Source organism: Onychostoma macrolepis, chromosome 14 (genome assembly GCF_012432095.1).
Source record: "Onychostoma macrolepis isolate SWU-2019 chromosome 14, ASM1243209v1, whole genome shotgun sequence".
NCBI lineage: Eukaryota > Metazoa > Chordata > Actinopteri > Cypriniformes > Cyprinidae > Onychostoma > Onychostoma macrolepis.
The window spans coordinates 20432877-20447124 of NC_081168.1; the positions used below are offsets into that span (position 1 = coordinate 20432877).

The 14248-nt window shown below is 35.9% G+C and overlaps 1 protein-coding gene across 2 annotated transcripts; it reads left to right on the top strand.

Moving 5' to 3' along the window:
• The first annotated feature begins 5809 nt into the window (after positions 1–5809).
• Positions 5810–14104, top strand: stx5a (syntaxin 5A). 2 transcript variants are annotated; one of them, XM_058797447.1, is made up of 11 exons: positions 5810–5969; positions 6995–7253; positions 8978–9045; positions 9180–9235; positions 9419–9489; positions 9677–9793; positions 9985–10041; positions 10350–10431; positions 11464–11570; positions 11690–11811; positions 12043–14104. In XM_058797447.1, exons 2-11 carry the CDS (start codon positions 7185–7187, stop codon positions 12200–12202), a joined length of 909 nt encoding a protein of 302 aa, XP_058653430.1. In that variant the 5' UTR covers positions 5810–5969; positions 6995–7184; the 3' UTR covers positions 12203–14104. The 2 variants fall into 2 exon arrangements, with proteins under 2 accessions (XP_058653430.1, XP_058653431.1); XM_058797448.1 differs by lacking the exon at positions 5810–5969 and adding an exon at positions 5977–6176.
• The last annotated feature ends 144 nt before the right edge of the window (positions 14105–14248 follow it).

Below are 14248 nucleotides of genomic sequence, written 5' to 3' on the forward strand. Positions count from 1 at the left end.
TTCGCTACAGGAGGCCTTTATTCACCCCCCGGAGCCGTGTGAGGGATGTTTTATTACGGATGTGCGCACTTTATTTCACGTCTTCTGGACTGTTGACAAAAAACACCTGCTTACCCAATTGTTTTAATACCAAATTTTTTATATAACTCCGATTGGATTCGTCTGAAAGAACAAAATCACATACACCTAGGATGCTTTTGAGTAAAACACAGGCTAATTTTCATTTTTGGGTGAACTAACCCTTTAATTTTATGCATTAGCAGTTGATTGAATGGTGCACTGAAAAAAAAAAAACGTTGTAGGATTTACTACAATTTTCACTCAGAAATTCCTAGTAAATTTCACAAATGGTAAGTAACACAATAAATTTAAGGTGAAATTTTGAAATAGAAAGACTAAAATAGTATTTTCCTGTAAAACATCGGCCAATAATCTTTATTTACTACTTCTACTTATGTGAAAAGTGGGTGTTCCAAACCTGAATGGTAGTTTTCCTAAATAGCCGTTTGACTATTGGTTAGCATTATCCAATAGCCCACATGGCCTAAGTGACATCGGAAGGAAAGGAAGGTTGTTTCAGAGACAGAGCAAGTTGTTTTTAATGCGAGATGTGAATGCAAATATTGCTTTCCTTAGAATAATTTACATGTACAATAAGACCAGGAATGTGTAAATGAATGTAAATAGGGTTGATGTTGAGTTCATGTTGACTTTAAGGTCTTCTCTGTGTGAACTGGTCAATATGTTGTCCTGTTTTCTCGTCTGTGATGACTGTCTTTCCTTCAAATCTATTGCCGCTGTGAAATGTTCTGTGTGAAATATCCTGTGCTATAAACGTAGCATTTTCTCTCTCTCAACAGTAACATGTATCAACTACCTCTGTGTCTGTACAGTTAACGTAACTATATCACAGTAAGATTATAGAACCGTGAAAATATATAAAACACATACACAAAATGCATACCATATGAATGTACCGACAGAACTTCAGTGTTTCCGATCTCTTCTGTGTAAAGATAATTCCAGAACCCTGTCGCTTTGTTCCGAGATTTTGTGCGTAGAACCGTATCTGTCCGATATGTATCCAGGTAGATCAAGACCCAACAGAACCCAATCTGCACCACAGTCTATACACGATATAAGCTTTGAGTGTTTGAACGTAATTAATAATGGTTATTGCTGCTATACCATCTGTGCCCAATTCTCCTGTGTGTGAACATGTGTATAATATTTGTTACAGAGAGACATAACCTGCTCTGCTTTATGTCTACAATGTGTATAAATTCAAACGTAGGTCAGATCATACATACAGTATATACAAAACACAACAGCCATAAAACAATGTGCTATATATTAATATAAATAAAGTGAAATGTCTTATTTTTGAGATAGATTTGTGATGATTTGGTAATTCTGAAGTCTCACTTGCAAAATTACCACAGTATTGGGTGACTCTTATAAAACTTGTTAAAAACATGTCTGGGTCAGATTTCAAATCAAAATTGTTTTCTTTTTTATTTGTTATTTTCATTATGCATCTCATTACTGTATTGCAAACAAAGATATAGATTACTATATTCATAGAATATATTGGGCAACATATAAAATAAAAGCATTATAGAAGTGTTTATTGTATTGTCTTGTGTAATTAAATATTTGTAGTTTATGAACTGAAAATCGTTGTATTACGGGGGTAAAACTCAAAAGTAATATCCATCAGGGTAATGAGAATCTGATTAGAAAATATAGAACTTGTTATGAAAATAATGCAAAAAGTCTTGATGGTCCTAAAAATAGACTTCATTTTTGAGGTGAAATGTGACCTGGACATGTTGTGAGATTGGATCTATAGTGGAAATATGGTCTATAACTGGACATGTAACATGATTTGAAGAAGACCTTGACCTTGGATGTAAATAACATGGTACATGTAAATAGTAATCATTTAGTACCATACTTTATCAAATATCAAAGTACTATAGTGTTACTATCTGATAGCATCACTGTACCATGATAATGTAACAGTAGTTTTCTGTAGGGAAAGCACATATTTGCTTTAGTCTGTGTTTTATTCTCAATTCAACCTCCCTGTTTTGTGCCGTCCACTCCTCCCTTCTCTTTTCCTGCCGTTTAACGGTAATGAAAGATAAACATTGTGATAATTATCACCTGGGTCTGGGAGTCTCGGGCAGAGGGCCGCCAGTACCGTAATGATGTGAGAAATAATATTATCTCTCTCCCTCCTCTCGCTTGACTGCTGCTGAGTCAGACTTGCTCGCACACACACTGCTTAATGCAAATGCCACCTGCCCAATGCCTGTGGAACAGCACAACCCTTACCTGATACCTCCTGTCTGATGATACTTGTTTTATTCTCTCTTTCTAGGCATTTAACAGGAGTGATACATCTGAAGACAGGCTGCTAAAAATACATGCAGCGCTACCAGTGAATCAGTCCTTCTCACAAAGAAATGTCTGGCTCAAATCAAATCCAAATCAAATAAAATAATAAAGTAAAGTAAAGTAATAAAACATTTTTTGTTAAATATTAATAACAATTTTGGATGAAGAAACTTAAGTCTGCTTTTATAACCCTTAACATTTTTCTGTATGTTTGTTTTGTTTATTTAAACATTTTATATTTAATGATGATGATACTACTACTACTACATTACTTTTTTATTATTTTTTCTACATATATAAATTTTTTCTAATATTTTCGATGCATATTAATAAGAAATTATTATTATTCATTTTTCTTAAAATTTTATGACAGTTAACCAAATCCTAAAATAGGCTTAATTTTCTCATTTTGATAGTCTTTTAATTTTGCAGAGATAATGAATAATGAATTTATTTATTATTATTACAATTTCTGGAATAAATAAAAATAGTAATAATAATAATTAAATTAATTATATTTTTCTGTAGAAAACGAGGCCTATTTTTTAACCAATAAAATTGTATGTTTTATTTATTATTATTATTATTATTGTTGTTGTTGTTGTTAAAATTCCTTTAAATGCGATGACAATTAACCAAAAATCCTAAAAGGCTTCATTTATAAATACATTTTACAATTAAAGTTTTTATGAGACTATTCATAAATCTAGACTAAATCTAAACGTTCTGCCATATTACAGACTTAAACAAGGGTTTTTGTTGGCCTGTGCTTGCTGACAGTTTTGTAAAGGTCAGATTTTATCATGCTGAGTGGCAGCGGCGCTTTTATTCACTATTTGGTCCCCTCATCACATTCTCAAATGGGATTTTGTATTAATAGAGAGCCAGACATCTGATTCCAGTGACATTATCAAAATAGAACATTCTCTCCAGCGTATCACCTGCAGCGAGACGCTGCAGAGCCGAGTTCTCATATAAATATTTCACAGCATGTTTGATGACTGTGCTTGATGCAGCGAGGTCGTGTGTGTGTGTGTGTGTGTGTGTGTGTGCAGCAGTCTGCCTGTATGGATTTATGTCTGTATTCAGTGCACACGTTTCCAAATGTGTGTGTGTTTTCTCAGAGTGTGTGTAGACTCATTTTGAGGCTGATGCTGGCCTACCTGTCTGTCAGGGCTCAGCGCCAGAACTAAATTTAGCAGCCCGCCCGCAAGATTACGAAAAACGGGAGAGGGAGAAAACGCAGAGTGACTCATCCGTCCAGAAGATGGAATACATTTCTGTGCCACTTTCTGTCTTTCTCTCCCTTCCTCCCTGTCTTCTCATAGGCATTATAGAAATGATATTTTCCAGGGCCGCCCTCTTCCTCTGTCAGGCTCACCTCTTTTTTCATTTCCAGCTAAAAACACAGTCCCATATTGTTTTCCTGCTCTTGCGTGTGTGAGTGTGTTGGTGCCCAAAGTGGCACTAATGATAAAACATCAGTCGTGTTTTCCTTGCGTCTCTTTGTTGAAGCAGCTGTGTTCTAGCAGGCCTGGATGCTATCTGGACAACATGAATATGTGTGTGTTGTGATGTTATCTGGCAGAGACGACGACATTGTCTGAGCGCAGCCTGTGTGTGTATGTGTCAGCATGTAAGAGAAAAATGTAAACCTTCACATTTAGGCCTCTCAAAGTGGTTTTCTAATGTGTTTTTATGAGCATTTCTGCTCTGAGGGAACACTGATGCTATTGAACCCTATCTGAAAAGAGCTGTGTCATCGATCTCAGTCCAAAATAATGCAGATCCTCAGATAAGTTACAGGGTTTGCTGGATTCAAAAGTGAGTTTGCTGATCGGCACAAAGGAGATAAGGAGCACAAAAAGAGACTTCAAACAGGTTACATGCTGCTTCATGTTGAATGGCTGAGAATATGTTTGTGTGTGTAGGTCAGTGTTTTCCTACACTGTGGAGACCAAGTGTTCACTTAAGGATGGTAAAATCTGAAATTGGTAATCAACCAATTGTTACAAATGGATTAGGAATCATGATAAATGTTTGAATGAAAATCTAAGGTTTGAGATTAGGTGTAGGGTTATGGAATAAAAACAACAAAAGTCAAAGTGAATTGTCCCAGTCGTAAAACAACAATGAGTGTGTTTTGGTATATGAAAGATCACAATTATGTTTCAAAAGCACTGTCGACCAGAGTTATTTGGCTTGGTGATGTGTGTACTAGGAACAACATGTTTTAGTCAGTGTGCATGAGTAGTCTTTTAATCTTTAAAACCATATTCACCTCAAAATGATTCATTTCGCGGTTTCATGGGCATCAAGTGCAGTTTCTCAAGTTTTAGTTAGTTTGGCGACATCTGCTGGTGTTGTAGTGCTTTGAAATGTTACAGTCATTAGGTTTGCTAATAAAATTGTCTATGAATGTTTATAAACCACGAATATTCGTCATAAAATGCACCTTAATAAAAACCTGTTTTTATTTTAAATTAATGTATTTATAAAATTACTTTTTATTTAAAATTGTTTAATTGTTTTTTTTTTGTCGTTAAATAAAGGTAAAAATGAAAATAATAGGGTAAAGTAAAATAAAAATTATTTCAATGGCTCCAGCACTATTTTAAATATAAATTATTTTAGTTTCAATTAATTATCAATAATAAACACAGATGTACCGTGGTTGGGAGTATTAAAAGCATCAATAGATAGATCCATGAATTTCATTAATTAATTACCGGTAATTAAAAATTAAAAAACATTCATTGTGTTAAATGTCATCCCTAAGAATATTAAAAGTAGATTTAACTTAAAAGAGTAAACATGCTATAAAACATTTAAACAAGAAAATGGTCTAAAAATAAATGTATTCAGTGAAAACCAAAAATTTAATTCTAATTATATTCGTATTATATTCGTATTAATTTTTTTTTTTTTTTTTTTTATTGAACAAATATAACATCAAGTACAGTGTCACAATTAAGAGCAAAAATAAACACTAATTCAGAAGACAAAAAGCCAGTGAAAGGAAGTACAATAAAAGCAAGTAAAAATAAAAATAATACAAATAAATACAAATAAAATTGAGCCAGGGGTAACAAAAACTTAAAATAAATTCAAGAGAGAGAGAAAAGCCTTGAGACCCTTTTGGTTTTCATTACAAAAAAGCTGAAATATTATACTTTGTGCAGATTGTAACAGACTTTAATGCTTTGGCATTGTTAGAAGAAGAGATGGTACCCAAATAACATTTAAGGTCTTTGCAAAAAATTATAAAAAGAGGTTTGACAGACAAAAACTTACACTTGTGTACAAAAAACTTGGCTAGAAAAATAAATAGATTTATAAGAAAATATTTGTCTTTTAAATTATATTCGTATTAATCCTGCTTGCAAAATTTTATCATTAGCGTCACAAGTCACGCTTTCGGAGAGCGGCAGTGCGCGTGCGCAATCGTGGACGTGGCAGTGACGTTACGCACACCGGAAGCGGTAAAGAGTGGAAGTGAAACCCCGACCTCCGTAACATCGACAAGCCGGGAATACTGGAAAAAACGATAAAATGATACAGTAACCGTGAGTAAACGATTATAGACCATGTCACGAATGTGTTAGCTAGTGGTTTAGATTCATCTGGAGTGTTTATAATTCAAATTAAGACAGAAATTGTCGAGTTTTGGGCCAAAGAACTGCGTACCGCTGGACTGAAGACGGTGGCAGTCGCTATACAGACATAAACAAACCTGTAAACACCTTGAAAGATCGAATTAGTGTTTAGAACATGTAAGTAAAAGCTTGTGATTATATCTTCGCGACGAATGAGTTGTCCTTCATTGATCTGTGTTATTAAACGTCTAGCCGTGAAGCCAGAATATTCTAGGTGGCCTATAATCCGATAACATATGAGTTCAGTTTACCTCTCCTCAGCTGACTGATGGTCCGGTTGTTTGTAGACATTGTCTAGAGAGAGTTTCCTTATTGATTTTATAAAGAAGGGTAAACTGAGGTATTGGGATCAGTATATACGCAGATCTTCTATTTGTCAAGTATTACTGTGTGTGGGGGTGACATCCAGACAAGGGTGTTTGCATAAATTACTTATTTTATCTGGATTCACAGACAGTAGCCATGTACCTAGAGAATTGTATTTGATGCCAAGTGGTTGAAAATAAGTTCTAGGAAAAGTTAATGCATTATTTGTAGTCATTTGGATTGATATTTTGTTATCAAGTACAAGAGCATTTGGATAGTTAACCCAAAAATGACAATTCTGTCATCGTTTACCAAAACCAAACAATAACAAAACGCTGACGGTAGCCATTGACTTTCATAATATGGGAAGGATAGAAACATAAGGAAGTCAATGGCTACCATCAGCTGTTTGGTTACCAAAATTCTTTAAACATTTCATCTTTTGTGCTCAACAGAAGAAAGAAACTCATTCTGGTTTTGAACAGCTTGAGGACGAGTAAATGTCAGAATTTTCATTTTTGGGTGAACTGTCCCTTTAAGTGTCAAATACTTTCTAACATTGTTTAGTCTCTTCTCAGCAACGACAATCAAAGTTCAGGTGATTGATTGAATCATTCTGTGATCCTCAGATGATGTGCGGAGTCGCTGAAGAACAGTCAGCTCTTCCAAGCTCTTAGTAACATCTTAAGCCTGAAGTGTTTGCTTTGGCCCTCATAAAGACGACAGCAGAGAGTTTCACAGCAGCCGGATTGCTTTAGACTCACTGTCACACATACACATCCTGATATCGTTTAGGGAAGGAGGTTCTGCAGCATTATCATGACGTGTCGGGACCGCACACTTGAGTTCCAGTCGGCTTGTAAGTCACTGCAGGGGAGACAGTTACAGGTATGACAATATTAAATACATCTGCAAACACAGTGTTATACAAAGGATATTCAGTGAACTGTGCAGTGTGGTTTTCAGAAATGCTTAAAACTATGTGTAACATATTACGTATTTTAAAGGATAAAGTAATAGTACACTTTACATTATAAAATTTTAAAAGGATAGTTTACTCAAAAACTGAACATTCTGTCATGATTTACTGACCTATTTCTTTCTGTCATGTAACACAATTTAAACTAGGCAGAATGTGAGCTTTTCTTTATATACATCAAATGTAAGTGATGATTTATGCTGCTAAGCTCCGAAAAGGCACTATGCAAGATACATAAAAGCAGTATAAACCACCATCCACTTTCCTTGCATTGAAAACAGAAGATTCTGCCTTTTATCTCCTTTTCATGGAAGTAAAAAATTTGTCGTTATATTTTTAGATTTTCATGTTACACTTTGCTCAATTTATTCACCTTCAGGCCATACAAGATGTAGATGTGTTGTTGTTGTTCGTTTGTTTTATTGGAACAGATTTGGAGAAATTTAGCATTACGTCACTTGCTCACCAATGGATCCTCTACAGTGAATGGGTGCCGTCAAAATGAGAGTTCAAACAGCTGATAAAAACATCATAATAATCCAAAATTCCCACAGTTGTGATGCTTTTAATCAGCTGTTTGAACTCCTATTCTGACGGCACCCATTCACTGTTGAGGACCCATTGGTGAGCAAGTGATGTAATCAGAGTTTCCCCTACCATTATTTTAGGGGCGGCCCGCCCCCCGCCCCCCTTGAAGGTCAAGTCAATTTTATTTTCTCTATAGCGCCAGACCACAAAAGAAGTCATTCAATGTTACCTTCCCTATAGAACAGGTCTATACCTTGTTCTTTTATTAAACAAACTAAATAGCCTTATGTTATTTATCTTATTTGCACGACGGCGTGTCATTTCTGTCTGTTACATGGTCGCTCTCTCTGTATCGCGCGGACAGCGGAGTTCCGCCCCGGTTAGCGCACACACACACACACAAACGTAAGCGCACACACAAGTGAGCACACTCCCACTCCTATTTGTAAATATTAAGCCGCAAAACGTCTATTTAAATATGACTTCTGCGTGTCTCTGTGTTAATGTATGGCGCAGACGCGCGGGTTTGTTCACTACTCATACTGAAGCGCACGACGCTTGCGGTGATATTAACGTCTGTCGTCTCACTAAATGAGGACATAAATACATGAACAACTCATAGTCACTTCATGAGCATTTGAGAAAAACTATCCTCATATATCATATACACAGAAATGTAAAGGTATTCACGGCCCGTCAAAATAAAAGTTCGGTTTCACTTGAAGACATTGGGCAGAACGTAATAGGCTACTACTACTAAAACTATTAAAACCTTATCTTTAAGGAATAATCATACAATGTCTTCAATGTTATTATCAATATTAAATCCCCTTTATTTTCATGTCGGGAAAAAACGGAACACCCCCTCCCCCCAAAAGCCATAAAACTAGGGGAAACACTGATGTAATGCTAAATTTCTCTAAATCTGTTCTGATAAAAAAAAAAAAAAAACTCATTAACATTCTGGAAGGTCTGGGGGTGTGTACATTTTCAGCAAATTTTCATTTTTGGCTGAACAGATATTTTATGATGCTGTTAATTTTGGTGCATAATAACAATTTTATATTTTTGGTTAAAAAAAAAAACAATTCTTCTGTCTTTTCAGAATGGGACTCACACTAAACCTGCCATTAATGCCCTTAAACAGCGCAGTGACTTCACTCTTATGGCCAAGTAAGAGTGCATATCCATGTTTTTATTTGGCCTTTGCCAAGTCTTTTTTTTTTTTTGCTTCCGTGCAATTGTGTATTGTCTTACTTCCTCAACTTTGCCCCCTGAAACCTTGTTTTTTTCCCCCTCCGTAACAGGAGAATTGGGAAAGACTTGAGCAACACATTTGCCAAGCTTGAAAAGCTTACAATTTGTAAGTAACAAGACTCTTATATTGGTGGTGGACGAATGTTTTCAACAGTACTGTTCTGATGCTGCTCCATGGTTATTTGGCAGTCCCCTAGTATACTTTGGGGTCTAATATGATTGAATTGTCGATTTCTTACACTGTATGGTCTGGTGTCATTATAAACTTTTATTCTTCCCTCACTCCTAGTGGCCAAGAGGAAGTCTTTGTTCGATGATAAAGCAGTGGAGATTGAGGAGCTAACGTACATCATTAAACAGGTTAATGACATCTCTGTTGTCATTCTCTATATGTCTCAGTTCTTGCTTATTTCACTTTATTGACTTTGAAGTTGCCTGTAGATGTGTTGGTATCTGTGTTTACCAGAATCCTTCAGCTAACTACAATATTGTGTAAGAGCAAACCTCTTGCAGTGATCTGATATATGCTGTCTGTGTCTCTCATCAGGACATCAACAGTCTGAACAAGCAGATAGCGCAGCTGCAAGACCTTGTACGATCCCGCAGTGGGCAAAATGGCCGCCACATCCAGACACATTCCAACACAATTGTTGTCTCCCTGCAGGTACAATCTTATATCTGATATTTCTGCAGTGCACAGATATTCCAGACTCTCCAGGAAGTGTTATCTTAAATATCCCTAGCTGTAGACAGTAGGGGTGGTTGATGTCATTTTGATTGACATGAGATGACTTGACTACCACACCTTTCATTTTCATTTTCCTGCTGTCTTATCTGTAAATGTTTGTGTTGCAGTCCAAGCTGGCATCAATGTCAAACGATTTCAAGTCAGTCCTGGAAGTGAGAACAGAAGTGAGTGTGTTTTTTTTTTTTTTGTTTTTTATATAAATAAATGATCAGTGCCACACTTTTAGAACATCATCATTTCATGCCAAGCAGTTGTTAGGTTTTTAAATATGTGATCAGATCCTTAGCAAAGCAAAAATGCACAATGTTTACTGTACATCATGGTCCTATGAAACCACCTGCATTTTCTTGTCAGTTTTCTTTTGTTTAAAAAAACTTGTGTTTTAAAACAAGACAACATGTAGTTGAGTTGTAATGAATGAATATTATTTTATTGTTTTAACTGAGGCATATCTGTCCTGTTGTGTGTTTAGAATCTGAAGCAGCAGCGCAGCAGAAGAGAGCATTTCTCCCAAGCCCCTGTCTCGGCCTCTCCTCTGCTCGCCAATAACTTCAGTATGTAACCTCTTTAGTACTGCTATTTTCATTTTGTGGTTCGCACATTTGAACGTTTATCCCTTTAGGTTCCAGCTTTTGCTTTTTAATTTCAGTTAGTTCTTAGTAATGAGTCAAGCTATTATGCTTTATTGCTAGTTAATATTATAGAATAAGTAGTATTTGGCTGTGCCAATACAATCATTCACTACCAGTGCCATCAGCAGAAAACCTTTAGACACATTTACTCATTCTGTATAAATATTTTCTACATAGTAAATTGATCACATTCACAACTATGAAATAATGGTAATTATGTAGTTACTAAACATTGTAAACAAATTAAAACTTCCTTATATTTGAGATTCTCTCAGAATTTTTGTATTAAAGCGATAAGTCACGCAAAAATGAAAATCATGTCGTTCCAAACCCGTAAGACCTTCATCTTCAGAAAACAAATGAAGATATATTTTTGATGAAATCCGAGAACTTTCTGACCCTCCATAGACAGTAAGGGTACTACCATGTTCAAGGTCCAGAAAAGTACAAAGAACATAGACAAAATAGTCCATGATATCAGTGGTTCAACCTTCATTTTATGAAGCAACGAGAGTACTTTAAGTACCCTTGCTGTCTATGCAGGGTCAGAAAGCTCTCGGATTTTGTCAAAAATATCTTAATTTGTGTTCCAAAGATGAATGAAGGTCTTACACGTTTGGAAGGACGTTAGGGTGAGTAATTAATGACAGAATTTTCATTTTTGGGAGAACTATCCCTTTAACAACCTGCACCTTAATTGAATTTATTTGTTGTATTTATTATAATTATTTTATAATACATACGTTATAAACTTTAAATTTTATATAGATAATTCTTTTAGATAATGTATGTCTCTCTTCTATTCTATTTCTATCTATTTATAATTTATTCATTTGAAAAACAGAATTTTTCACCTTGTCATGACTCATATTCCTCAGATTATTTGTGGTTTGTTATGCACACTTGGTGTCTTTATTTTGTATCTAATAGTTTTCAATTTCTTGGCTCTCGCAGACAGCTCAGTTCTGATGCAGGATGAGTCCAGGAGTTTGGGAGGAGAGGTGGCTATCGACATGGACTCTAGAGCAAACCCTCTGCAGCTGCAGCTCATCGATGAACAGGTATCAGTCTCGCAGGAAATTAGGAATGGATTGCAGGCTAGGCTGCTGCTTGTAGCTGAAGGCAGCAGAAACATTCAACGTATGATAAATATCCTTTTGTTATTGTTATGTTTTTGTAGGACTCGTATATCCAGAGCCGAGCGGACACCATGCAGAACATCGAGAGCACCATTGTGGAGTTGGGTTCCATCTTTCAGCAGCTGGCGCACATGGTCAAAGAGCAGGAAGAGACGATTCAGAGGTCAGACAAACACACACACACCACAGGAATAACATACTGCAAAACCACAGACTCAACAGTACAGTACATGCTTCATATACAAGCTGTACAAACTACACACAAACACTTAGTCACAGTAGTATTTTTATTTTTTTTAAATGGGCATAAATGTCAGTGTGAGAGTTTTACTTGGATTTGTGACTAAAAGTTGATGTGTGCAAATATTCATTGTCTGTTTCTGTTGAACAACAGGATCGACGCCAATGTGGAGGACACCCAGCTGAATGTGGAAATGGCCCACACTGAGATACTGAAGTACTTCCAATCCGTCTCCTCCAATCGCTGGCTCATGATCAAGATATTCCTCGTTCTCATCATCTTCTTCATCATCTTTGTGGTCTTCCTTGCCTGAGAATGAACGAACCTGAGTGTAAGGAGGGATGAAAACGGAGCCAACGGTTTTGAAGGAGGGAGGAACAGGCTATGGACTTATGGGCGAATGTGCAAAAACACAAGTGGACTGTGCCGCAGGGGACTCTGGCTCCCAGGGGAGGGTTTGGGGGGGTTCTGATGCTCAGTGGTGGGATGATTTTTGTCAGAGTAACTTGAGTCAGATGTTAATTGTCACTGTCGACTTCCACTCCCTTACACTAGAGGGAGATGAAGATGATGGTGATGGTGATGCTGATGAAGGTGGAACTGAGATTTACTGTGTATTTAAAAAGAGAGGAGGGTGTTCGGATTCACTCTGTTCTCTTTAAGCTTCATTTACATCTGCATTAATATTTCAGCCTTCGTTTCTTATTAATAATCACATATAAAAGTGAAGGCTTTTTCCCAAGTGGTTTGATTCTCCAAACTGGTTTAGTTGGTTTTTCTCAGTGTTATCCGTAATCAGCGATAACATTTTTTTTACAGTAAATTAAATGTGACCTGATTCTCCTCATAAAACACGCCTGATAATAATAATTCCCCTGTTAATCTTTATTAATGTGTTTTTATATCAAAGACTTATGGGTGAATCTCACAAAGAAATATCAGTCATATTTTACCCCCAAAAAATTGATAGGAAAAATTATTTATAATTAATTGTATTTTTATAATTAATTATATTGTAATACAAAAGTGATGTGTATTTTAGGACCGTTATGACATTTTTTCATGACAACTTAAGTTCTCATATGTAATGTGAAAAAAAAAAAACGTGCTGTATAATAAAGATGATTATTATATCTAGCATTAATAATAGTATAAATTAAATTCAGTACAACAAATGCTACCTTATGTATGTACCAATGTACAAATACATTTATAAATTTGAGATTTTTCTTTCACATTACATTCATGGGAATTTAGTGGGAAATATGCGTAGTTATCATTGAAATAATGCCACAATGCAAATAAATAAATAAAAAGAAATTTATTTATTTATAAATGGTCCTAAAAAAATAGATATTTTCTTTTGTGGGAGGTGAAATATGTCTGACATTTTCTGACCATTTTCATGAGATTCTCCTTTCTAGTGTTAAGGCCTTCTGATTGCAGGCCCTTTGAATATGGGCTCTGTAATGTTATATACTGTTTAGAGACTTTCAGTTTCTTTCTTTTTTTTTCTTTCTTTTTGAGTTTGATTCTGCCAAATACACAAGGAGGAGTTAGAGGAAGTTGCCTGGTCTTATGATTTTGCTTCGTGCAGTAATAAACAAGGTGCGAATGAAGACCGGTGTTTTATACAGTACTATAGAATTTAAAAGACCACACTGCGGTTTAAAGGGCCCAAAGAGACTCCAAACAGGTCTAAAGCTATAAACTGCATTACATCAGGACATGTTTCATTCCAGGCCAGTGCAGAGGAAGTTGCATGATTTGGTTGTTCTAGAGCTGAACGTCTGGTGATGAAACCGATCGGTACTCTGAGAACTGAACGCTGGATGTGTTTCCTTCATTTGTGAGGAGTAACTATGGCCTGATGAACATATTGGCCACCTGCACAAAGAACTGAAGATCAGCTCCTTCATGCTGTGAAGCTGTAAATAATGGAGCTGGCAGAGATGATGTCTTCTTCACTTAGAAGCAGCGTTTTCAAGGTCAAACGCTCTTAATTTGGTAAATCACAGACTTTCTCTCTCCCACACATGCCATACTATCTCAAATCAAACTCATGAACGATGTACAGTGTATTATTTAATGAGCACTTTTTATGAAGACTCCTGTTTCCAGGCTTTTTTTAGCTGAATGGTCTGCATCTCTTGTATAAACTGAACACTGTTGTAATGTAAGGACAGTACATATTAAAATACATCTGAGAAACTGATTATGGCTAATGTTGCTTTTGTCGCTGTGGTCGTAGAGATTATTTTGAGTGAATCTCACAAAAGGTGGAATATGTCACGCCAAAGTGAAAAGAAAGCTGACATTGTTTTAATAATTCAGCACATTTCATCTTTTGAGGGTTTTA

Bases quoted from the DNA above. Each gene is read 5' to 3' on its own strand.
- stx5a (XM_058797447.1), top strand. From the start codon at position 7,185: ATGACGTGTCGGGACCGCACACTTGAGTTCCAGTCGGCTTGTAAGTCA. The intron at 10,042-10,349 runs GTGAGTGTGTTT...TTGTGTGTTTAG, and splicing joins TCCTGGAAGTGAGAACAGAA to AATCTGAAGCAGCAGCGCAG. The intron at 11,571-11,689 runs GTATCAGTCTCG...ATGTTTTTGTAG, and splicing joins TGCAGCTCATCGATGAACAG to GACTCGTATATCCAGAGCCG.